The 27,697-nt window shown below is 41.0% G+C and overlaps 1 protein-coding gene across 1 annotated transcript in view; it reads left to right on the forward strand.

Annotated features, from left to right (window-relative positions):
* The window catches only part of LOC137642731 (uncharacterized), a 154,502-nt gene that overhangs the window by 47,296 nt on the left and 79,509 nt on the right, over window positions 1-27,697 (forward strand). The window contains exon 6 of the mRNA XM_068375557.1: window positions 17,054-17,134. Coding sequence (XP_068231658.1) covers window positions 17,054-17,134 — 81 coding nt within the window. The remainder of the gene's footprint in view (window positions 1-17,053; window positions 17,135-27,697) is intronic.

A 27,697-nucleotide genomic window follows, 5' to 3' on the forward strand; every position in this document is an offset into this window, starting at 1 on the left:
ATTGGAGAAGAGTGAAACAGAAGTGAACGGAGTATGAGAAGGTAGCCAGGAGGTGGTTATTGTCTGTATCCTGGGAGGCTGTTTTATCTATGTTATCTTCTGGTGGCTATTATATTCGTGTGCAGTGGGCTGTGGAAATCTTTTATTTTGGTTTTCATCATGATGGAATTCTCTGCTCCATGAGCAAATATTTGCTATTGACATAACTATCAAATATCAAGATGGAGGAACTGATGTTTTGTTTTAAGATCTGAATCAGATTATTCCAGCTACAGTATTCAATTTTTATATAAAAGTTAGTATTTTGGGCAGAGAAATAATTTTCTCAAGTTATTTTAAAATTTTGTTAATAGTCCACTATCCCGTTATAATATAAAATTTAAATACTTGTGCTTTGCATATGTTACTAGAGTGGATTTGGTGGCAAGGCTGGAGTACATTAAAAGGCCATTTCTTCATCATTAAATGAAATAATGTACAATGATCAGTGTAATGTTACTTTGTTAAAATATGTGGTTTTTCTGTCTAAAGGAGCTGTCTGCACAACTGAAGTGGGTGTAGCAAACCTAAAAAACAAACAGCACATTAATTGGTCCTATCGGTATACAATGGAATTCAATAAGGATCAGAAGTTAGAAGCTATAGCTGTTGATGCTGATGCTATTATTAGAAAAGAAAGGGGAGTAAAACATTTTGATCAAAAGCTGAAACACCATGGGGCGGTTGAGCAGTTGGCTTTACGTTTAGCTACATGTAAAGATATAGGTGACAAGTCATTGACTCCAAAGTTATCCGTTGAAGAAAAAGGCGTTAGATCTGATAAATGTGAAAATATTGAACCAAGGACTCCTCCCGTAAAACCTCCTCGACAGATTAAGAAAGATACTAAGTTGTTATCTAAAGATAGTGTTGAAGTTGTGGCTATATCTTTTTCTCGCCCTTTGGTACAAGACGAAAACCAGTTTAGGAATCATGATGACACTTTGAGTAGGAATGCAGGGTCTAGATTGTCTACATTTTCTCCTCGCTCTCCAAAACAAGATAAAAAAGGGCATACCAGAAGTAGATCTGAAACTTTGGAGGCAAGTCAGTTACCCCTTTGTGTGGATTCAGTTTACAGTCCAAGGGGTAATAAAAAAGATTTCACAAGTACATCCCAGAAAGATGATAAAGGTCTACCTTCCAACTCAAACAAAAGTCGAGATCACAGTATAAGCCCAACACCGTCTTTGAATAATGTTTCACACAAGAGATCATTACAGAAGTCCCGTGAGAGATCCAGAGTGCCATCGAAAGAACACTCAATTCCTTCTTCTAGTAAAAGATCTGAATCATTCCTGAAATCAGATAGTGAAAGAACTGTTACAAGTTCCCACAAACTCGCTTCTCCCCGTAGCAAACAAAGGTATGCTCAGCCAGCAGTATTGAAGTCAATACCAGTAGATAATACATATCCAAGAAAGAAGCAGGATAATCACAGGAAAGAGAAAAAGGAAGTTGATAACCCAGTGTTGATATCAGAAACTAAGAATTCGCCAATCTCATGTGGTGGGAAAGAAAAACCATATTTAGATGGGAAAAATGTTGAAATCAGTAAAGAACATGCATCAGATGGGCAGAAAAGCCCTTTACCTATAGGACCATATAATAGAATGCTGAGAGAACTTAGCTTTCATACAATCATGAAGAAAAAGTCTTCAGAAGACAGCAAAGAAACTGATCCCAAACAAGCATCATCTATATTTTATAATATAGATGATAGTAACAGCAATCAATTGTTAGATGTAAATACTTCTAGTAACCAAGATAGAAAAAGACACCCAAGCAGTCCAAGTAGTTTGCAAGTTCCTTCATTCAAATTTACTCCTCCTAGTGAGATCCCAGTTCCCGAAAGTGCCTTGAAGCCAAAATTTGAAGTTAGAAAATCAACTTTTTTCGCTCATGAGGAAGAAGACCCACTATTGGAAGATAAGCCTTTGTGTTTGCGTAAATATAGTTTACCTGACGATCATGAAGTTCAGCCATTGTCACCTGCATCGCCACGGTCTGATTTCAGTTGTGATGCGTATTCCGATCAGGATGAATCAGCATGCAGTGGGGGCAAGAAGGGTTCTTCGGTAAATATAAAGATTTAATGTTGTAGATTTGTTAACGCTCTTCATTTTTCTGCAGACTCACATTACAAAGCTGTAGTACACCGGTTGTATTTTGCACTATCACTAATAACATGCTTACTCCTAAACAGGAATGACTATTGATATTTGTGGTTTTGATGAGGTATTTCCATAGGTTTACAATGAACAATTTAATTACCGTGTATCACATAGACATTATATTAGAAACCGAAACAAGAAAACACAAGTTTAAGTAATAGAGTACAGTATATTTAAAATAAAAATAGAAACTTTTCTTTATATATGATAGTCCATCTAACAGATTTGTTAAAAAAAAAACCCAGATAAGTTTGCAAAATAATCTAAGCTTTGTGAAGACCCTCTTTGTTAGAAAATTGTTATAAGTATGATTGCAAGTTTGATAATTGTATGTCGGTCATTTTGAGTTGACATATATAAAAGAATTGGCCAAACATTTGTTGAAGTGATTTTAACATGTCAAATACATTTATATAAAATTTTAGCTTATAGGTTTTTTGTTTTTCAATTACATTTTTATAAGCAGGGAGGGCATGTGAATGTTTTATATCTGTTTTTGGATTATACTGTACTGTATTAAAATGATACTTTGGTATAAAACTATTAATGATAAAAACTCATTTAGATCCAGAAAAAAGAAAATATTTCAAATCCTTAGGAGACTGAAAGGATACCTTGTACTGCACTGTACTGTGAACTGTAAAAGAATGAGGTACCCAAAAAGACAGAAACAGTGGAGTAAACAAGAAATAATATGATATTTTATGAAATATAGAGGTTTTCAAACAATTCTGTAGATTTGGGTACTCGCCACTCTTATAGTAAATTCGACTCGTGTATCCATATCCTTAGTCGGTATTTGAACGCAGAATTTGCGCTGTCTGCTACATTGTAAGCAATCATTGTATAAGATTCCAGAATACCTTTCCTATATGCAAATTTCTTGTTTCCTATATGTTATTTATGTTCAAACCTTAAATTTCTAATTAGGCTTTTGAAATATACTGTAATAATGATAAACGAAGCAATCAATTTACATGAAATAGACTTAGTAAATCTGAATATTAAATGGAATGAAAATGTGCGCATTCATTGCCTTATAAAAAATGGATGTCTCGCTCTCCCATAACCAGATATTTTGTAATCCTGATAGAGACATTGGAATATAGGTTTATTTTTACTGTAAAATCATTAGAAACATTATTTATTTTCCCAGCATATAAGGCTTTCAGTACGCTAAAGCCCCACTGTGTGTTTATTGTAAAATATTACAAAGTAGGCAAAAAGAATTAGGCATATTTATGGGGGTGCACTTGATGATGGCTCTTTTTAAACTGAGGGTCCAGTGCTGTAACTATTGTGCATTTGTTTGAGCAGCTTGTTGCCACTGGTAGTACATTACTGCATGCGTCTCAACTTTTAAAATTTCTAACTAGTCGCATATATTGTTTGACCTCTGGAAATTTGATCTGTGTCCAATACTAAATGTTCTTGAAAACTGTTTGGAGACTAATTTCTTTGACTGCCGAGGCTCCTCAGCAGTAATTATTGAGAATAAAGTTTTCATGAAGGATAAACTTTGCATCAAAATTTTACATAAATTTTCATCAATTTCTTGCATCTTATGAAGACTAAGATTATATTAGTTCAGAAGTACCAACTTTAGAATAAGAATAAAGATTAAAAATGTTCCCCTCATGCTCCCATGTATCCCCCTCTGAGGGACCTTCGTATAATAACAAATAATGAAGACTATTATTCAGATTAGTTGAGTCGTTCCTATTGTTCACATGTACTTCTAAGTCTTGTATTTGCTCATCTTTAATATCTTATTAACAACAAAGGAAAACAGTTTATGATTTGTCATACTGTATTTTTACTGTATATCTGCCCTACCCAGGTATGCCTCCATTGGATGTTTAGACAGGTATTGTCTTGAAGGCAGTCAAATGGTTTATTTTGTCTTATCTGATAGTCAGCCATTACTAGGTGTTTGATTTCGGGACTCCAATATTATTATTATTATTATTATTATTATTACTATCCAAGCTACAACCCTAGTTGAAAAAGCAAGATGCTATAAGCCCAGGGGCTCCAACAGGGAAAAATAGCCCAGTGAGGAAAAGAAATAAGGAAATAAATAAATGAAGAGAACAAATTAACAATAAATCATTCTAAAATAAGAAACAACGTCAAAACAGACATGTCATATAATAAACTATCAACAACATCAAAAACAAATATGTCATAAATAAACTATAAAAAGACTATGTCCGCCTGGTCAACAAAAAAGCATTTGCTCCAACTTTGAACTTTTGAAGTTCTACTGATTCAACCACCCGATTAGGAAGATCATTCCACAACTTGGTCACAGCTGGAATAAAACTTCTAGAGTACTGCGTAGTATTGAGCCTCGTGATGGAGAAGGCCTGGCTATTAGAATTAACTGCCTGCCTAGTATTACGAACAGGATAGAATTGTCCAGGGAGATCTGAATGTAAAGGATGGTCAGAGTTGTGAAAAATCTTATGCAACATACATAATGAACTAATTGAACGACGGTGCCAGAGATTAATATCTAGATCAGGAATAAGAAATTTAATAGACCGTAAGTTTCTGTCCAACAAATTAAGATGAGAATCAGCAGCTGAAGACCAGACAGGAGAACAATACTCAAAACAAGGTAGAATGAAAGAATTAAAACACTTCTTCAGAATAGATTGATCACCGAAAATCTTGAAAGACTTTCTCAATAAGCCTATTTTTTGTGAAATTGAAGAAGACACAGACCTTATATGTTTCTCAAAAGTAAATTTACTGTCGAGAATCACACCTAAACTTTTGAAAGAGTCATACATATTTAAAGAAACATTATCAATACTGAGATCCGGATGTTGAGGAACCACCGTCCTTGACCTACTTACAATCATACTTTGAGTTTTGTTAGGATTCAACTTCATACCCCATAATTTGCACCATGCACTAATTCTAGCTAAATCTCTATTAAGGGATTCACCAACCCTAGATCTACATTCAGGGGATGGAATAGTTATTATGGAGCCCTTGATGATGTCAGTAAAATTATTACCTTAAATCTAGGCTAACAGAACAAGATACTAGCCCTATTAGAGATATTTGCGTAGGACATCCAATTTGGATCTTAGTGTTTTGATGATATTCTGCCAGTTTTGTTGTTGAAGTGCCTGCCTAGATAGTTTTTGATGATGCAATAGCAGAAACAGTAATGCAATTTAAATCTTCCATATATTGTAGTTTAGATATACTGTAGATATCTATCTCTCATATTTTTTCAAGACAGGTTGTGATGCCATATTGGTAACATACTACTGCCATGCCCAATCATGAGGAGTCTCGATTTTCACATTTTATAACCGTCCAAATAAGACAAACCAACACATTTCCTGAGCAGCTCATTTGAGTTCACCAAAGGAAGGATTTTTAGTTGGAGAAATGGGTTTTTACCCTCATGCTTAGCCTCCTGTGTGGGACAGACCTCATGTTGTAAGAAGACAGGATCAGACCAACAGACGCATATCCCAAGGTCTTGATGTGAGGTACTGTTTATATGGACATGAAAGGTGATTCATGTATTTTACATGAAGGAAGGCTATTTTGAATTGTCTTTGATTATATTGCCATGTCCTCTCTAAATTCATCTAATGGAGACATGGCAGCAAAAGTCATTAGGGATTTCCCATTTTAATCTATTTCCATCTCAGTTAAATTGAAGGGAAGTAAAATAAATGATTGTATCCCCAAACCTCCAACTGGTTACACCAAGTGAAAGGGCTTTTTTTCAATTTTTCATTTTCATCTCGGTCAAAGTGAAGGGAAGCAAAATGAATATGTTATCACTAAGACTTCCAACCATAGATTAAAAAAGGAAGGGTATGTTATTACTGTATTGTACCTCATGGTAATTATTCCAAATCAGGTTAAGGTTGAATGTGGTTGGGATGAAGTAACTCCTTTTGCATATATACTTTAAGAAATATATTTTAAGGATAAAAAGATTTGATTTACTTATGATTATGGAAGATTGTACCTCTTTTGCAAATTAGTTCCTCATATGGGTTTAGCCATATGACATACTTCAGGAACAGATTAATGATCCAGAGGGAAGTCATGAAGGATTGCATAATTTTTTAAGTTGAAAAATTGGGATTTATAAGTAGATCTAGTTGATCTTGGTATAATAGTAGGTAATACCCAGAATAAATGAAAAAGGTCCCTCTGCATATTCGGCTGTCTCGGAAAAAATGCAGGAATAAGTTTTTACCCAATTCCACCATCAATTATCTGATGTTTTTCAATATTAATCTTACCCGATGATCATGTAGCTGTCAACTCTGTTGCCCAACAGAAATCTACGGTCGGGATACGCCAGCGATCGCTACCCAGGTGGGGGTGTACTCAACAGCGCCATCTGTGAGCAGGTACTCAAGTACTTCTTGTCAACAAGAACTCAATTTTTCCTCTGTCGTGCCTCCGGCTAGACCTACTTGGATACGCTGTTGATTCTGGAGTTATTGTTCACGATTTGGTGATGTATTTGCTCTAGAGTTTAGCCTTCGCTATTCAGGAAGCTTTATCATTAGCTTAGCAAGCTTTTGGAATTAATTTGATTTAATTATGGTGACGAAGAGAGTATGGACTCTCTTTCACTTTTAAATGGCCGACCCTTCCCTTAGACGGAAGTGTTGGTGTCGAAGAGAGTATAGACTCTCTTTCACTTTTAAGAATTTATGCTATTTTAATTTTAATGTTTTTGAAAGAATTTCTTTGATAGTCTCGTACTTTTTCAAAGTTGAACTAACGTTTTGTTTAGTCTCCGCAGTTGTTGACGTTCAGAACGTTCAACTTGCGCTCTATCGTTACGATAGAGAGAGAGTAATTCACAGTTTCACGTTGCAGTAAGAGTAAACCGATTCTAGCGTTTCGTTCATTCTTTCTTAGCTTAAATGGTTGTAATTCTAATAAAGGAACTTTTTATTTGGGAAACCTTTCAGTTTTTTTCCTTTAACAAATAATATGTTTTAACGATATATATAATTGGGCTCATCTCTCAGGTTCTAAGTCAAGAGAGAGAGAGAGAGAGATAGAGACGGAGGGAGAGAGAGGAGGATAAACGTTTCGTTCAAGCGGGTAACGTTGTTCTCGTTTTTTGCTCTTCTCCCTAGTCGCTATAGGGGAAGAAGGTAAAACGTTTCTAGAGTTTTATTCTTGTTCCCAGGCTTTATGCGGTGAGAGATTTTAAACGTAGTTTATTTGATCTAGTGTTTAGTCTCTTTTCCAGCCACTGAATTCTTTATCTTTCATTATGTTTTTCTGTTACATTGTAATACTGTTTTCGCAATTACTACCTTTTAATGAAGGATAGGATTGCGTGTTTCAGGTACAAACCACTTAAAGTTTCGAGTTCAGTGAAATAAGTGCAAACAGAAAATCAAAAGTGATAAAGTGATATGCGCAAAGTGTTACAGTGTTGCGTTCGAGGGTTCGTCTGTTCGTGCCAGTTGTTCACCTAGTCCGATACCTCTTACAAGCTCCCAAGCCCAGGGGAGAAGTAATGTCGAAGGACTTATGGGTTCCTCAGGCCTTGATCGACGAACAGACGTTTCCCTCCGTGGTTTCGGGTGTATCTACACACGTTGCTGACGTGATCACCCCACCCACACAAAGACGAGAGAGCCCATTTATTCCTCGTCTGCGGAAGAGGTTTCTCGCAGAAACCATGGACCAAATCTTGCAGCTTTTAAGTGCAAGTCGGTCCCTTCCGCGCAAGTCCAACGGCCTAGGTGTAGCCACTGGGTCAGTTCGGACTCGCTGCAGTACGACAACTGCACACCTCCTAAGAGAGGCAAGGTGGTACCGCAACAGGCAGTAACTCCGTCTGTTGCCGCACCTGCTGTTTTAGACCCTCAGTCACAACGGACAGTAGCTCCGTTTGTTGTTGTCTTTCATAAACCCTAGTGGTCCATGCTGCAGACTATACAGTCTCAGCTTGCTCCTTCATGCAGGAGTATCATGCTGGAAGGTTGACAATGCAGCCTGTTAACCTACAACCCGCCGAGGTTGTGCGCTCAGCAGATACTGCGGCTGCCTGCTCCCACCCTCCACCTGTGAGAGCTCCACCACCGATGCGCAGTCCACCCTGCCAGACGCATGTTCTTGCTGCACCATCTGCTTACATGCGTGAGCTACCGCATCAGCAGTGTGAAGGTTCTGTAGAGCTGCCGGGTTCCAGCACTATGCGGCATTCTCCGCAGCCCATGCAGCATGCTCTGCATACCTTACAGCATGCTCTGCATACCTTACAGCATGCTCTGCATACCTTACAGCATGCTCTGCATACCTTACAGCATGCTCTGCATACAGCATGCTCTGCATACCTTACAGCATGCTCTGCATACCTTACAGCATGCTCTGCATACAGCATGCTCTGCGTACCTTACAGCATGCTCTGCATACCTTACAGCATGCTCTGCATACCTTACAGCATGCTCTGCATATCATACCGCATGCTCCTCAACCCACCGCAGCCCCTCCCACGCACCAGCACTCTGCTTTTGTTGTTGCCAGCTCCCACACTCCGACTGCGGAGAAGGTTGACGATGCACCCGTGGGCCTACACCTCCCACGGTTGTGCGCCCGGCATGGCTTCCTGCTCTCACACTCTTGTTGTGAGAGCTCCTCCACCCATGCACAGTCAACCCTGCCAGATGTATGATGACTCCCACACACAGAGCACTCCGTTGCCGTGCGGGAGCTACCACAAGCTGCCGTGTTTTGACACGGTGTGTCAGCCTCCGCAACACACTGTGGTTACCGCCACTCGCCAGCAGCAAACTAGTCAGGCAGGAGTTGAGGCTTCCCCACACAAGTGGTTGCCAACTCACAAACTGTCATGCAGTTACATGACGTTGCCTTCTGGTCTGCTACTTATACACCAGTGCTGTATGTCCTCACGCTCCTGTTGTGGTTGACAGTTCAGTTTTTGACAGTTCACAGACTGTCAAGCAGTTTCATATCGTTGCCTTCTGGTCTGCTGCTTTTGCACCAGTGAAACCCTCACTGAGAGAACTTAGCTTTTCTCGGATATGGTTCCTGTAGATGAGAAAGTGCTGTTCTCCCTCCTTCTGATATTCCCTTGAGGACTCTGTCATTTGGAGAGGAGCCTTAAGCTGCTTAGCCTCCTATGGACTTTATTTTAAGCATAACATGCTTCCAGGGAGGGTAAATGGTTCCGCTTCAGTCGCTAACCCCGTCTGTTGCCACACCTGCTCCCATAGACCTTGGGCTTGGTTGCAAGACATGCAGTCCAAGCTTAGTCCTTGATAGAGGATTTTTTACGGACGCTGAGGTATCCTACTCACGTCCGCCAGTTGAGATGGTTCCTCCACCGGTGCGACCCAGTGTGGGTTGACAGTCGCACGTTGATGTTATGCTACTCTCGGAGGTGGTTGTGGACGTTCAGTGTGTCACTGGGAAGACGTTCAACAACCAGCAGAGGTGTCTTGTTGTGACGCAGTGCGGCAACCTCAGCAACCCGATAAGGGGTTGTCTGTACTACCCAGACAGTCTAGACAGTTTCGGGTTGTCTCTGTTCTTCCTCGCTTCCCCATGGTTGACAGTTCACAGACTGTGCAGCAGTACCATGATCTTGTGTCCGGCTCCGTCACGCATCCACCAGTGCGACCGGATTCAGCGAGTCAGACGTTGCCCACTCCGTTGCCCACTCCGTTGCCGTTTCCTCATCAGTTTCGGATGAGGAACCTTCTGATGAGGACATGGCTGAACAAGAAGATCAATCCCCAGCCCTGCTATCCATCCAGAAGATGCTGAAGAAGGAATACAGCCCTGTCAGGCTGTGGATGAGTCTGGTTAGGACACTGTCATCCGTGGTGCATTTGGTGTCACTTGGAAGACTACACCTCCGTCCTCTTCGGTTTCATCTAGCTCTTCACTGGAAAAGGACAAGACGCTAGAAGCGGTCTCGATCCCGGTTTCCGGAAGATAAGTCTGGTCTAACCTGAGGAAAGGACTTTATCAACCTTTTATAGGGTCTTCCCCTGACTGTTCAGACTCCCAACCACGTTCTCTTCTCAGACGCATCGGACGTAGGCTGGGGTGCGATCTTAGGCGGTAGGGAATGCTCGGGATTATGGAACTCGCGTCAAAGGACAATGCATTTTAACTGCAAGAAGCTTCTGGCAGTAAGTCTGACCTGGAAAAGCTTCAGGTCTCTCCTTCAAGACGAAGTCATGGAGGTCAACACGGACAACTCCCTGCTTTGATGTTCATCTCCTAGCAAGGAGGGACCTACTCTCTGACATGGTGCGAGTTCGCTAGTGACCTCCTCTCCTGTTCAACAGGTCTAGACTTTTCACTAGTAACAAATTTCTTCCAAGGCAACTTGAATGTCTTAGCAGTTTGTCTCAGTAGGAAGGGACAATAATTGCAACATATTGGACCCTCCACAGAGATGTATGCAAGAGACTTTGGGTCACCTGGGGCCATCCAACCATAGATCTCTTCGCAACCTCGATGTCCAAGAGGCTCTCAATACTTTGCTCACCTATCCCGGACCCAGCAGTGGTTCTTTTAGATGCCTTTCTACTAGATTAGTATCATCTAGATCTATATGCATTCCCTCCGTTCTAGATTGTCAACAAGGTACTGCAGAAGTTCGCCTCTCACGATGGGACAAAGTTAACACGCGAGAGAATAACTTACCGAGGTACTTCGATGGCTAGTAGACGTTCCCAGAACTCTTCCCCTAAAGGTGGACCTGCTACATCTGCCTAGCGTAAGAAGGTACTCCAAGGCCTCCACTCTCTTCGTCTCACTGCCTTCAGAGTATCGAAAGACTCTCGAGAACTAGAGGTTTTTCGAAGGAGGCAACCAGAGAGATTGTTAGAGCAAGGAGAACATCCACCCTTAGAGTCTACCAATCGAAGTGGGATATCTTCCTAAACTGGTGCAAGTCAGTATCCGTATCCTCGACCAGTACCTCTGTAACTCAAATAGCTGACTTCCTCTTATATCTGAGAAAAGAGCGATCTCTTTCAGCTCCCACTTTCAAGGGTTACAGAAGCATGTTGGCATCAGTCTTCCGTCACAGAGGCTTAGATCTTTTCAACAATAAAGATCTACAGGACCTCCTTAAGTCTTTTGAGACCACGAAGGAGCGTCGTTTGGTTACACCTGGTTGGAATTTAGACGTGGTTCTAAGATTCCTTATGTTAGACAGGTTCGAACCACTTTAATCAGCCTCCCTGAAAGATCTCACCTTTAAGACTCTTTTCCTGATATGCTTAACCACAGCTAAAAGAGTCAGTGAGATTCATGCCTTCAGCAAGAACATCGGATTCTCATCCGAAACGGCTACATGTTCTACAACTTGGTTTTCTAGCCAAACACGAGCTGCCTTCTCGGCCTTGGCCAATATCGTTCGATACTCCAAACTTATCATATGGTTGGTAATGAACTAGAAAGAGTCTTATGTCCTGTAAGAGCTCTTAAGTTCTTTTTAAAAAACCTTTACGAGGCCCGTCTGAAGCTTTATGGTGTTCAGTTAAGAAACCATCTTTGCCTATGTCAAAGAATGCTTTATCCTATTTTATCAGACTGTTTATACGAGAAGCTCATTCCCATCTGAATGAGGAAGACCAAGCTTTGCTGAAGGTAAGGACACACGAAGTTAGAGCTGTCGCAACTTCCGTGGCCTTTAAACAAAATAGATCTCTGCAAAGTATAATCGACGCAACCTATTGGAAAAGCAAGTCAGTGTTCGCGTCTTTTATCTTAAGAATGTCCAGTCTCTTTACGAGAACTGCTACACTCTGGGACCATTCGTAGCAACGAGTGCAGTAGTGGTGGGGGCTCCACCACTACAATTCCCTAATTCCAGAACCTTTTAAATCTTTCTCTTGAAATATTTCTGGGTTGTCCGGAAGGCTAAGAAGCCTTCCGCATCCTGGTTGATTTGGCGGGTGGTCAAATTCTTTCTTGAGAAGCGCCTAGATTAGAGGTTGTGATGAGGTCCTTTAGTATGGGTTGCAGCCCTTTATACTTCAGCACCTAGGAGTCGTTCAGCATCCTAAGAGGACCGCTAGGCTCAGTAAGGAAGACGTACTTAAAAAAGGCAGAGTAATGGTTCAAGTCGACTTCCTTACCAGGTACTTATTTATTTTATGTTTGTTATTTTGAATAACTAATAAAATGAAATACGGGATACTTAGCTTCTTTGTTAACATGTATGCTGGTCTCCACCCACCACCCTGGGTGTGAATCAGCTACATGATCATCGGGTAAGATTAATATTGAAAAATGTTATTTTCATTAGTAAAATAAATTTTTGAATATACTTACCCGATGATCATGAATTAAAGAACCCGCCCTTCCTCCCCATAGAGAACCAGTGGACCGAGGAGAAAATTGAGTTCTTGTTGACAAGAAGTACTTGAGTACCTGCTCACAGATGGCGCTGTTGAGTACACCCCCACCTGGGTAGCGATCGCTGGCGTATCCCGACCGTAGATTTCTGTCGGGCAACAGAGTTGACAGCTACATGATCATCGGGTAAGTATATTCAAAAATTTATTTTACTAATGAAAATAACATTTTGACTAATAAGTGAGATGAGTTAATGAAGGAATTGTTTGATTGAAAAGTAGGATCATGATTTTAAACAGCATTACAGTAACCTCACTATTACATTACAAAAAGTAGGTTTATTCCATGTAGTAGGTTGGCCAGGGCACCAGCCACCCATTGAGATACTACCGCTAGAGAGTTATGGGGTCCTTTGACTGGCCAAACAGTATTACATTGGATCCTTCTCTCTGATTAAGGTTCATTTTCCTTTTGCCTATATACACACACACACCGAATAGTCTGGCCTATTCTTTACATATTCTCCTGTGTCCTCATACACCTGACAACACAGATTGTCAAACAATTCTTCTTCACTCAAGGGGTTACTGCACTAACTGATCAGTGGCCACTTTATCTTGGTAATGGTAGAAGAGACTCTTTAGTTACGGTAAGCAGCTCTTTTTGGAGAAGGGCACTCCAAAATAAAACAATTGTTCTCTAGTCTTGGGTAGTGCCATCGCCTCTGTACCATGGTCTTCCACTGTCTTGGGTTAGAGTTCTCTTGGTTGAGGGTACACTTGGACAAACTATTCCCTTTTATTTCTTTTGTTAAAGGTTTTATAGTTTATATAGGCAATATTTTAATGTTTTTACTGTTCTTTAGATATCTTATTTTACCTTTTTTCCCTTTTTCCTTTCCTCACAGGGCTACTTTCCCTGTTGAATCCCTTGGGTTTATAGCATCTTGCTATTCCAACTAGGGTTGTAGTTTAGCAATTAATAATAATAACAGTTGTGTTTCTTATCAGTTTCATCGGCAACAGCAAAGTTTATGAAGACCTATGATAGAGTCGAGCAAAGGACATTAAATGCAATCATGATATACAGCTTGGCAGGCCAAGTAGTTTTCAGCCATTGAAGATAAGTCGGGAAGAATTTCAGAAATGCTTTCATTTGCTGAATTTCTTTTAAGGATAACCTCATACAATATTATTGAATCGGTAGCTTATCATCCAGAAGTAAATTTAATTTTAGGTTTCTTTTCAAGGTTGGACCATACTATTTTTAATTGTACCCTCAGGACTTAACAAAGGTTTTTTTTTTTTTTTTTTTTTTTTTTTTTTTAAAGGTAAGAGGAGAGAAATTTTACCTTGCTTTTTGTTAAATTCTTTACTGATGCTCAGAAGCACTTATCCCTCTTCCAATCTTAGGCTTCTTTCTGGATTCTGATAAGATATCTGCAGTTGTGGAACAGTAGCTATGATGCTTTGAGTACTTTTAATTGATGCCATGAGGAGTCAAATATTGCTCTTTTGATAATATCTTATTCTTTATATAGCTTAAACAAGAATAGTAGAATAGGAACCCCTTAATTCCATTGGTTCCTGTTTATTCCCTAGAATGTTGTTTTATCATCTTCTAGCCAGTTCGGGTTTGTTTTTTTCGACAACTGGTTAATGATGAACTCTTACAAGGAACAGCTTCTCAGGTCATAAAACTCAACTCTAGATTTATCTGGGATGTTAGAGAACTCTTGTCTAGATTCAGAAGTCTATTTTACAACCAGCTTGGCAAATTACCTTTTTTCTTTTGAGGATCACAATAAGCTATTTGGTATGAGGATAACTGATCCTTTTCAGGATTTTCAGACAAGGAAAAAAAAGTTATTTTGAAAATTACTGAATGCTTACAAAATAGGAGAATCCTCAGACAGCCCATAAGTGCATGAAACTTCTTTGGGACGGCTACAAATTAGTGCTTTACAAAATCACCACTCCTTTTTGTAGAAATTATATAAAAATATTTGCTTATTAATCCATTTCCAGGTATGAGATGTCTAGTTTTGCGTTGGGGCAACTTACACCATTTAACTAGGGGTGTCAGTTGGAGGGTTCTAATCCCAGGATTTTATCTCTACTTGGACTAATCATACCTAGGGTGGGGTGCAACCTTTGGATGAGATATATCCATCAGTTATTGGCTGTGTATAAAGTTGTCATTCACGCTGGTGTTATGAAAGGGATAGCAGTTTATTTATACTATTGCCTTAGTATATATCCAGCTATTGAAGGCAGCATTGTGATTTGAACAATGGTTGTGGTAGATGTTGTAGCCTAACAGTTCCTCTTATTGAGCAATATGTGCAGCTAGTGGCTGACCACGTTCATGTGAATGACTCCACACATGAAAGAAAAGTATCTTTTAGTTCAGGGGAAAATTCAGAGAGAAAAGTATCTTTTAGTTCAGGGGAAAATTCAGAGAACACTAGGCTAGTGGATAACTGTGGTGAGGATGGTAATTCCACCCTGGCTATTACCAAGCTCTCTTGGTTTGTTAGTAGTGAGCTTCATGAGCTTTTTACTAAATTTACTATGTTCTCGTTATCTAAGAAGGCTAAAGCAGTGATTCTAGCTTAAGCTGCTCTATTCCAAACCCAAGAATAACTCGCCAAGTTTTACTTTGTATTCTTGGTGTACCAGTTAATAAGGGTTCTGATGGTACACAGAGAATTATGAGTCGATAGCCTTATCGTGAGCCTCACCCTCAAATTACTTCATGTCTTTCTGTTGCAAAACCCTCACTTTTCCATGATCCAGTCAGCTCTATATGGCCACTTGATTCTGAAATAGAAGACTGGGTGATAGGTTGTATCTTATTATCCCTTTGCCTGCTGATGTAAGCTCTTATTTGCAACCACTTTATATTATTAACTATAATATGGCAAATCATATAGTTCCTATGGAACCAGGCATGGAAATTTGGAATAAGTCTTTTGAAGTTCTGGCTGGAGCTTAAAAACAGATGCATCATTTATAACAGTGGGGTAATGCCTTGTGTAGGTTCGGCCACTAACACATCTACAGTAGTACCTAGGTAGGTAAAATTTCTCTGCCAAGCACAATGGGAAAAGGTTACCATAAGTAGTAAACATAAGGAAATATTAAAGTTTTGAGTATAGATACTTCACCAGAGCAGGATCCACTAGGTGGGGCTATTAGTGATATGGAAGAAATTGACATGGATGAATATCACGCTTTCAGTGGTTATGACAGCTTATTTTTTTTCTATGATATCATCTGATGCTGTTATTGATACTGAGATGACTTCTACTCTGAAGTTATCTAATATTTTCACATAAAAAGAAATTAAATTAATGTCTTGGGTGGAAGGAAAGTTTACTATTACTATATCGCGTTTGTTATTTAAACCTTATCTCCCTTAGAAACGTTCATTGATTTATATAACAAGTCAGTTGACTAACCCTATTATTGCCCCAGATCAAACTAATAATTGAATACAAGTTATTCAAGTTGGTTGGCAAAAATATGTTTATAAGCAATAGAAGGGGCATTAATTGAAATTCTCTCTTTAGCAGTTTCAGTAGTATGAGTTATATATCGAGCTAATTTTCTTGAATCCCTTATAAATTGTGAATTGTCGGGAGGTTCATAGAAATAACAGAATGTTAATACAATTCATTATTCACCTGATGTTCATATCATGCCCTCTGCCTCCCCGCTGACTAGTGATGTTAAGAGGCTGTTGAACGTGTTTCAACGGAAAATGGTGGTGTATCCAAGCGATCATATAGCCAAACACCGTCAGATAAATCCAATACTCTACTAGAGGGTCAAGACAATTACAATGAAGGAAAATGAGCAATTGAGTTTTATTAGGATAAACGTCAGCATGTAAAACCACTTTGAGAAGGAAGCCATATGAAAGTCGGGAGAGTGAAAAAATATTTTTAGATTAAAATTTCCCCCATTCTTAAAAGTAGATGTAATAACTAAACCTAACTAAAATTCTATGGATGTATTATTGCCTTTACTTTGTTAATGGTTCTCTTGTCTCATAGTTATTTTTTAAATAACATTATTATTTATTGCTGACTATTTTTACAAAAGAGAGTATGAAATTTAAGCAAAGAATTTATGCAAAAGACTCGGAGGCTAGAAAGTTGTTTTGAGTTTGATTTCAATAATTGACTGAGCATCTTCTAATGTGATGTGAGTTTCAAATTATTGAAGTACATTATATAGTTGTTAGTTTGCATTCCATGTATTAGAAAAAATTGATTTTCCTTCAATATTTTTAGTAACAAAGTCTTTTTAATGTTAGAGAAAAATTAATGTCATTAAATTGTTACATGCATTTCTGATACTTTACATGGTAAATAGTTTAAACATGTTTATTCACAATAATTTTGTATCTATAAGGTGTGAAGTATTACTGGAGAATAGCATTGTCTTTATGATAATTGTTTTGGTTTTTAACAGTGGTTGGCGACAAGTACTGAAGAAGGAAAGATCTATTTCTATGAAGAGTCTGGTTCCAAAAGCCAATGGAAATTACCTGAGGTAAGAATTCATAATGTGTTCTTTAAAGTATTTCTGTTTTTTTTTTTTTTTTTATAACAGACATGATCTGTTAGCATCGTAGCAAATTTAGAGCGCAACAGAGTTTTGTATGAATGAACATCTTATATTTTTGAATTTCCTCCAGTATTTGAGTATTTATGTGCATTTCATTTCCATATAAGTTTACTCCTAAAAAGATGAATACTGGAGCTTCCACAGTGTATTGGCCTAAAACCAGAAATATTAGTTGAAAACATAGAAGAGATTAATTTACCCCAGAAAATAGCATGTTAAAATTATTTTTGATGGCATTTGACATTAACAGTTGTTATAGATAAGCTGGTATGAGCAAGCATAAGTTTTTGAGTGTATAATCTAAGCAGATTAATGGGAAAAACCTCGATACAGACAGTTGATAAGACAACTCTACTTTCATGTCAAGAGAGTAAGAGCTCAATAATTGAGAGATAAGGATAATATTTTTATCTTGCTTGTTGTTTTATTTGAATTATATGTTATTTTATTAGGTTTTTCCTGTAGGAGAATAATGCAATCTGTACATATCATTTTGTAAACTGTATGCATTACTAAAGGGCCTTTTCAGTGTCCCCTCATCTATTAGCTACAGCCACTTTTCAACATTCTGCTTTACCTCCCTTCCTGCTTCCTTTCTTGAATTTTTCTGTCCAATTGATTTCCTCAGCTCCAACATTGAGCCACATGTCCTCCATGGCCCTAGTGCTGGGCCATAATTCATATCCAGCCCCAGTGCTGGGCCTTAAGGCTAAAATTCCGTACATCCATCCACCCATCCTTTAAATATACCCCATTTGCTTTATATTACTGTTGAAAATTTTACACAAAAAACCTTCTGTATATGAAACAGGCTGGTTGAGGGAAGTGACTATGACCCTTTGAAACATGTTATTTTGGGGTCATTTCAAACTTAATCTACTTTTTTTTTTACCTATTTTCATAATTAAAAAGCCTTTTAAAGATGATTTTATATTCTAAATTTGTATAGAACATTTTTTTATAGATATACTTTTTCAAACAAATTGACAATAATTGTAAAGATGGCCATTTTCATTTATAAGTTTTGACAATTTTGCAAATTCCTTCCATAAATTTAAAAAAAAATCCCATTTTTCCATATATGTATTGTAAATATTTGTACATAAACAATAAAGGAATTTTGAGTTTTCTCTGAAAATTTCATATTTTGAGATATTGGCCATCAAAGTTTATTTTTTTTTACAAAATCATCTGGTTAACTTTATCAGGGGCTAGTTTTGGCTTTTATGGATAATTATAACTCGCCACTGGGAATCATAAGGACATACAGTGAGCCCTCGCTACTTCGCGGTTCAACCATCGCGGATTTTTTTCATAACGCATGTACAGTGAACCCTCGTTTATCGCGGTAGATAGGTTCCAGACGCGGCCGCGATAGGTGAAAATCCGCGAAGTAGTGACACCATATTTACTGTACCTATTTATTCAACATGTATATTCAGACTTTTAAAACCTTCCCTTGTACGTAGTACTGTTAACAAACTACCCTTTAATGTACAGAACACTTAATGCATGTACTACAGTACCCTAAACTAAAACAGGCACAAATATTAAAGGCAATTTTATATCATGCGTTTCCTAAACACGCTAAAAAGCACGATAAAAAATGGCAACCAATGTTTTGTTTACATTTATCTCTGATCATAATGAAGAAACAAACTGGAGGTAGAGCTTTGCTTATTACCCAGACATATTTCCCATACTTTTCCCTTAGAACTACATCACATCTTCCTACTTTAGATATATATATATATATATATATGTGTGTGTGTGTGTATATATATATATATATATATATTTATATGTATACACATATACATACCTACATATATACATACATACATATATACATAAATACATGCATACATATATATATATTACTGTATATATATGGGCTATGGAAAAAATCCGCGAAGTGGTGAATCCGCGATGGTCGAACCGCGAAGTAGCGAGGGTTCACTGTATATACATATATCGCGGATTTTCCAGAAATTTCGAAAATACCGCGATGTGACCGATGGTGCGAGATCGGAGAAAGTAAGGAAAATTGAATCATGATTGATTTTCAATATAAATGAAACTTTGAGGAGCAACAAAGATATCATTTGTTAGAGAGATAGAGAGAGGTAAGGAATGGGAGGTAGTGAAAAGTAGCCCACAGAGAGAGAGAGAGAGAGAGAGAGAGAGAGAGAGAGAGTGTGTGTGTGTGTGTGTTGATTTAAATGTAATAAACAAAAAAATTTGATAGGTTATAACACATTGGTGCTTATGTAATATCAACTGTATACTGTAGACGGTTTGAATAAGTTAAGAAATGGTATAAACGATACTTTGTTAGTGTATTCGTACACTCTCAAGCGCGGCAGCTAAACGTCAGCTGATATAATCACAGCCAAAAGTAAAACAAAAAGAAGTCAACAATACTCTCGATTTTTAAAACACACCCGGAATTTAAAAACAAAAGTACACGCTTTCTTAATGTGCAATTAACTATTTAAAGAGTAGCAATTTTCTAGAATAAAATGATGTTTCCCAAAAAAAAGTGGTTTGCTGATGAAATCGGATGCCGTATTTTTAGCAACGATTGAAATGGATGTAAACTCGGCATAATTTTTCGTTTCGTATTTAATTGACACTAAGAAAACTAATTTTAGTTTCTTCATCTATATGTAAGTATTGTACTGTATAACACTAAGAGAGAGAGAGAGAGAGAGAGAGAGAGAGAGAGAGAGAGAGAGAAAGAGAAAGAGAGAGAGAATCAGCTGTTGTAATCGAATGCCATGTTTTTGTTTCGTGAGAATTTCATCGCCACGACTATAACAACAACATACTGTACTGAACTTTACAGTATTATACAGACTACTGTAATATGATAAAGTAAAATATTTGTAGTAACCTATTTTATATGAAATGGGGCTATTTTTTTTGTTTAAAATTTACATTTACGTACGTAAAACAACTCTCTCTCTCTCTCTCTCTCTCTCTCTCTCTCTCTCTCTCTCTCTCGTAAATTGTTTTCCTGCTTTGCTACGTATGTATGATTTTATATAGATACGGTAAATAATATTTGTAATAACATATTTTCTAAAAGCTTTTACTGTAATATCATTATTTATCACTTTCATCATGCGCGTTAAATGCCTTCGTTTGTTTACTGAGCGTGGTTGGTTACTGAGCGTACTTTATGACGCCATCGTTTCAGGCAGCGTCATAAAGAAAAACATTTCATTTGGAAGTCCTAAGAAAAATTAAGTAAAACATTGGTAATAACAAAATCAACATACTCGATGCAAAAACTAACCTATACACAGATGTGTAAATGCGTTTGTTTCTTCATTATGATCAGAGATAAACTAAACAAAACATTGGTTGCCATTTTTTATCGTGCTTTTTGGCGTGTTTAGGAAACGCATGATATAAAATCGCCTTTAATATTTGTGCCTGTTTTAGTTTAGGGTACTGTAGTACATGCATTAAGTGTTCTGTACATTAAAGGGTAGTTTGTTAACAGTACTACGTACAAGGGAAGGTTTTAAAAGTCTGAATATACATGTTAAACAAATAGGTAAATATGGTGTCACTACTTCGCGGATTTTCACCTATCGCGGTCGGGTCTGGAACCTATCTACCGCGATAAACGAGGGTTCACTGTAATCATTATTTGTTCCAACACAGAGACTTACCTCGAACTACTTTCTTAGGAGTTACCTGTAATCTCCTCTCAACCGACCAGAGTTTTGTGTAGTATACCCTACCTCCGTTTTCTATGGAGGACTAACCCAGGAGTAAGGAGAACGTGCCCTGAGGGTAGACCTAAGCTAGGTCGGCGTTAGCTTGGGTCTCGCTCGTCAGTAAGTTCTCTGGTTGCGTCGTGATACCATCACGCCGCTCTCATGTTCCCAAGTGTAGTGCGACCGACCTCCTTTCCAGCTCCTCTGACGGCGGTTCCGGATTCTTTCCTACAACCCTCGACCTCTGGAACTCAGCAGGTTACGAAGACCTCCGTAGCCCCGCTCCCGTCCGTCGATCGGGTTGTACAGTATCGTCGGGTTCTTCGGATGGAGGTTCTTCGATATCTTCAGAAGGTGAAGCGAGGAGGAAGCGCCGACGGCGGAGGGAGTGGTCCAGGAGCAGGCGTTCCCGCTCAAGGTCCCACTCGAGATACAGTAGGAAACGATCCAGCTCACCACGGAGGAAGTACAGGAAGAGTAGGTCTGGGTATCATGATCAACCCAGAAAAATCGAACCTGTCGCCCTCCACCAGGATGACCTACTTGGGGATGACAATGGGTCTTCGTTCCCCGTAGGAGCGATTTTCAACGTTCCCCTAGCCGACGGTCCAGGGATTATTCGCCACAAAGGCCCTCGTCCAGCCGCAAGTATGACCCTCGCAGGGAGCAATGCGAGAAGGCCTCTTCAGGCAGGCGTAAGACCGCGAAGCTCCCGGCTCACCCCGCCCAGCGGGGGGAACCGTGCTTTCGTACGGGCAGCCTGGTCGGGTCAGCACAGCTGGCTCGGCCCTTGCACTCACAGGAACGGTTTCCTCCGTCGGGTCAGCCCACGGGAACCGCGTCCTCGTCCTCCAAAGAGAATGTACGAACGGTAGTTCTCGTCGACACGGCGATTCCCGTCTCGACACCCGACCCTGGTGCGGAGGTTCCCGTCGGGGCAGACTGCTACCACCGCAGGGGGGTGCCCGTTGATCCAGAGCCAAAGCGCCCGGTAGGAGTGCCCGGTGACCCGTCTCCCCGGGATCAGGCAGAAGGTACTGCTGACGGCAGAGAAGGTTCCCCGACCGAGGACTCGGCGTATCGGAGAGTAATAGGCCTGATACGAAGGCATCATTGTATTGAGGAACCTATTCCAACCGACGAGGACTTCTGGAGGTCCAGCCTGAGTCGGTTGATGGAGGCACCCGTGCAGCAGAAAACCTCCCTGGCCCTGCCTGTGGCCAGGGATCTAGTCCTGGGACGAGCTCACATGGATAAGGTTGTGGCGGGCAATGCCGAGGCTCCCAAGACACAGAGCTCCTCCAAGTTAACACAGGGACTCAGGTCCCAGAGTAAGTTTTATGTGCCAGAAGGGCAGCGACCGGGAGCCTGCAAGGTAGAGCCTTCCCTCGAAGTTCTGAGACAGGGTGCCCCAGAAGACAGGGCCTCATCGGCCCCGATTTGCTTTTCGCAGTCGGAGGCGGCGATGATGGAGGAAATGTCGAAAGACTTAGTGCACGCCGCCTCTTGGTTGGACTGGTGGGCCTCCACGCTGGTAGGGGTACAGGCCACCTATGACTTGACGGACCCGGAGCAACAAAACCTACTGAAGGAGCTTATCATCTCCGGGGAGCAAGACTTTGAAGTTCCTGACATATCAGTCCCTTGCCCTTTCAGCGAACTGGGTACTGCGCAAGAGGGATACGATCTTGGCGAAGCTTTCCCGGAAGATCCCGGACAGAGAGGCGAGGGCTATGAGGAGCCTTCCTGTGTGGGGTGACTCCTTGTTCCCCTTAAAACAGCTGGAGGAGATAATAGAGAAGGTCGCTAAACGGAAGGAAGTGGGCACTCCCAGACCTCAACCAATAAGGAGGCCCTCCTACATGAGGTCAACATCAGATGGGCCCTCTACTTCTCAGGCCCCTCCTAGCCTGACGAGGAGAGACGCCCCATCTTCCTCTTGGGCTTCAGCACCACAGCCCCCCCCGTAGAGGAGCTCCAGCGGCGTCTGCCTCTTTTAGAACGGCTTATTCAGCTTCCAGGAGAGGACGTTCAGGCCGCTCCTCCAGGAGGAGATAGAGTGGGAGGCCCCCTACTCCTGCCCAAGCCTCAGGTTGGGGGATGCCTCAGACGATATTGGCAGGCATGGAGGGCTCACGGAGCGGAGCCCTGGACAGTATCCGTACTGAAAGAAGGGTACAGGCTCCCGTTCTTAACGGAACCTCCACCTTTGATTCCGGCCAGCCTGACGGAGTGGCTGGCACCCAAGGATCCGTTGAAGAGGGCGGCCCTTCAAGAAGAAGTGTCCACAATGTTGGAGAAGGGTGCCATGGAAGAGGTCCTACATCCGGGGCCGGGTTTCTACAGCCGACTATTTCTGGTAGAAAAGGCGACGGGGGGATGGAGACCGGTGATAGACCTGTCAGCTCTCAACAAGTTTGTTTGCAAGACGGACTTCAAAATGGACACTCCGAAGTCGGTCTTGCAGTCCTTGAGGGAAAAAGACTACATGATGACCATAGACCTCAAGGACGCATACTTTCAAATCCCGGACCACCCCTCAAGCCGAAAGTTTCTCCGGGTGAAGTGGGGTGCCCAGATCCTGCAATTCAAGACCCTCTGCTTCGGTTTGTCAACAGCTCCCCAGGTATTCACGAGTGTCTTCACGACAGTTTCGGTGTGGGCTCACGAGCGGGGTATTCGCCTCATCCGGTACCTGGACGACTGGTTGCTCCTTTCCTCCTCAGAGGACGTTTTGAGGGAGCAAGGTGTAAAGCTGCTTCAATTTTGCAAGGATCTGGGTATCATGATCAACCCAGAAAAATCGAACCTGTCGCCCTCCACCAGGATGACCTACTTGGGGATGACACTGGATTCCCGACTAGTGAAGGCCTTTCCGACAGAGGAACGTGTGAACAACCTAATAAAGATCCTTCTGCCTTTCCTTTCGGGGCAACCCAGGAGAGCCAAGGACTGGCAAAGGCTAATAGGTCATATGGTGTCATTGGAGAAACTGGTTCCCCAAGGGAGGCTCAGGCTCAGGAGTATCCAATGGAACCTGAAGGGTTGCTGGAACCAAATGGACTTGCCCCAAAAATTAATCCCAGTTCTGCCAGACACAATACCCTCTCTGGAGTGGTGGCAGTGCCGGTCGAATACGCTCAAGGGGATGCCCTTCGCGACCGAGCCTCCCGAGATGCTCCTATTCACAGACGCCTCCAACGAGGGATGGGGAGCACATCTCCTCAACGAGACGGCGAGAGGAACCTGGACGGATTTGGAGAAAGGCCTACACATCAATGTCCTGGAGTTGAAGGCAGTCCAAAAAGCTTGTCTGCACTTCATCGAACTTCTAAGGGGAAACACGGTGGCGTTGATGTGCGACAACGCCACAGTAGTCGCGTACATAAAGAAGTAAGGAGGCCTCAAGTCAAAGGAGTAGTGCGATCTCGCTCTAGAGATCCTGGATTGGGCAGAGTCGAACCAGATAGTAATATCGGCAAGGTTCATCCCAGGAAAGAAGAACGTCCTAGCCGACGGTCTCAGCAGGATGGGACAGATAGTGGGAACAGAGTGGTCCCTCCTCCCAGAAGTAGCCAGGCTCATCATTCAAAGATGGGGTCCCCAGTGATGGACCTCTTTGCAACCAGGCTGAACGCACAACTCCCCGTGTTTTGTTCTCCTGTCCCAGACCCAGAGGCGGCCTTGGAAGATGCCTTTCAGCACAAATGGGACAACCTCGACGTGTACGCTTTTCCCCCCTTCACGTTGATCAGGCAAGTGCTCAACAGAGTAAGGGCTGCCCGAAACTTAAGGATGACTTTGGTAGCGCCCTGGTGGCCGGAGAGAGAGTGGTTCGCAGATCTAAAAGACCTGGCATATCTTCCTCCGTGGCCACTTCCCGACAGGCCAGATCTTTTACAACAACCACACTTTCTCAGGTTCCACAACAACCCGCAGTCTCTACGCCTTCATGCCTGGAGACTATCGAGCGACTCCTGAGGAAGGAAGGATATTCGTCAGGAACTGCAGAAAAGATGTCGCGTTATCTGAGACGATCTTCGGCAGCGGTCTACCAAGCAAAATGGGCCGCTTTTACGAGGTGGTGTGCTTCAAAGAACATCAAGCCCCTCAAAGCCTCGGTCCCGGATATCGCAGATATTCTAGTACTTCTCAGAGACGAGGTGGGGATGTCAATTCCAGCTATAAAAGGAGTACGTGCAGCCTTGGGTCAAGTCTTCCTTCTGAAGGGCATCGACCTGGGCTCCTCTAGACACATCTCTATGCTTATCAGGAGCTTTGAACAAGCCTGCCCTCCTCAAACCGTTAGGGTGCCTCTGTGGGACTTGGCTAGGGTTCTGAAGATGTTAAGTAGTCCCCCGTTCGAACCGCTGAAAGATATTGTAGACAGGGATCTCACTCTCAAGACGGTCTTTTTGTTGGCCTTGGCCTCTGCGAAAAGAGTAGGAGAGATCCATGGGCTGTCTTACGACGTCTCTCATTCGAAGAGGTGGAGAGAAATCTCCCTCAAGTTCGTCCCTTCTTTCGTGGCAAAAACCCAGAATCCAGCAGTCTGGGATCCAAAGTTCGAGGGATTCTCAATGCCAGCCATTCCTAAGACAGGGAATCCAGAGGATTTGAGGTTGTGCCCCGTCCGAGCCGTTAGGAAGTACCTTGAGAGGACTGCACATCTTCGGCCGGGTATCAAAAGTCTTTTCGTCTCTACGGGTGTTACGAAGAAGCAGGTATCGAAGAATACCATCTCCTTTTGGTTGAGACAAGTTATTGCCAGGGCCTATAATGAGGAGGGACTGACCCTGCCAGGTACTCCTAGGCCACATGACATTAGAGGCCTAAGCACTTCTTTAGCCTTTGAGAAGAACACGGCAGTGGGCCAGATCCTTCGGGCTGGCACCTGGTCGAACCAGGCGACCTTCACTGCCCATTATCTCAAGGATTACTCAAGGAGGTCTTTGGACGGGTTTTCCATTGGGACAGTCATCTCCGCGCTCCAAGCGATTTAACGGTGAAGCCCCAGGTGTAATCGTGGATAGCAAAACCAGGAGACACAGGTTCGTTCCTTTTCACCCTAATCCCCGTTTTCCTATCCCTACCGGAGATAACCACACATATATAACCAATGAAGACACGTCTCTGCAACTTCCTCACTGGACTCAGCATCAGGAAATATTTTAAAGGGTGAGTACTTAGACACTAACGTGAGCTCTTTGTGTAGTTTGCCCTACCTTTCCTTTTTCTGGTTTGTTTTATATAACCTAGTTCATATCTAGGTTACTTGACGTCCGCTTAGCTGGGTCTGAAGGTCAGGAAGACACTCCCACCTCCTAAAGTGTAAGTCTCCTAAGAAAGTAGTTCGAGGTAAGTCTCTGTGTTGGAACAAATAAAAAATTTTAAGTAATTTTTATTTTTCCTAACATACTTACCGAGAACTACTTTCGGGTAATGGCCCTCCCTACCTTCCCCGAGTGCCTTTCTGCCCTTGAAGGGACTTTTTGCACCATCCGAGGAACTTACTGACGAGCGAGACCCAAGCTAACGCCGACCTAGCTCAGGTCTACCCTCAGGGCACGTTCTCCTTACTCCTGGGTTAGTCCTCCATAGAAAACGGAGGTAGGGTATACTACACAAAACTCTGGTCGGTTGAGAGGAGATTACAGGTAACTCCTAAGAAAGTAGTTCTCGGTAAGTATGTTAGGAAAAATAAAAATTACTTAAAATTTTTTATATTTCAGGGTTATTTATTAAACAGTGGTGAGCAACACCCTCAAATCCAGAAATATATACAGTATGTTACATATACTAAATGCCTACAAATGAGAAAGACGTTGTTAGCATAATATATTCTTGTCTTCTGACTTTTTGGGCAAATTTTGCTCTTCAGGCAATCATACTTTTCATCTCTTGATACAGTACTTCTTACGTCTTTTAGCATAAATGTAATGTAAAAATTGTAATTATATAAATGAGCAGTCAAGTAAATACTGACTTAAAAATTTTGTTTATTTTGTAGTTATCAGTTTGATATACTTTGGTATAAGTAAGGGTTTTTAGTGGTAATTTCCCTCAACACGGTGGATTACAGTATAAGGTCATGTTCATCATATCTCAGCATTATTTACTGTACTAAGCAGTGGTGAGCCTCTTTCTTCAAATATCAAAATATATACAGTACACTATATATACCAAAATGCCCACATGAGGAAGACTGTATTAGTATAATGCTGGGATCACACATTCACATATCTTGCTCCTGTTACTCCCAAAAGCCGAAATTGCCCTTTTTCTGCTCTGTCAGGGTGAGTATAGGCCGTATATATGCGGTGAACATATATCTGACGGGAACTGTTACAACGCCAGTCTTTCGTACATATGTTTGTGTTTATGTTTGACGTATGCATGTTCTCGTTAGCGGCTGGTTTGACTAATGAATAGGGACGTCACTGTGCGGCCAAATGTTGGAGCTAATCCGTCATACCCAACAGAGTTAAAGATATAGTATGTGCTCTTTTTAGTTGTTATAGTAGTAGAAAACAATTCTAATTCCCTTTTGTATAAATATCTGGTCTCAATCCACTAACTGTAATAATCATTGTAAACAATTTTTGCTTAATAATTTTCAGTTGTACATTTCTTTAATGTTTAAATATAACTAAAACTTCATGCTAAACGATAAAGAAGGAAAAGGGTTGAACTACAGTATAATTTGTCTTTACTGTTAATAACTTGAAGGTTTTCTGATTATTTTGTCAAAGAATTA

This window comes from Palaemon carinicauda, chromosome 6, assembly GCF_036898095.1.
Source record: "Palaemon carinicauda isolate YSFRI2023 chromosome 6, ASM3689809v2, whole genome shotgun sequence".
In the NCBI taxonomy this organism is placed as follows: domain Eukaryota; kingdom Metazoa; phylum Arthropoda; class Malacostraca; order Decapoda; family Palaemonidae; genus Palaemon; species Palaemon carinicauda.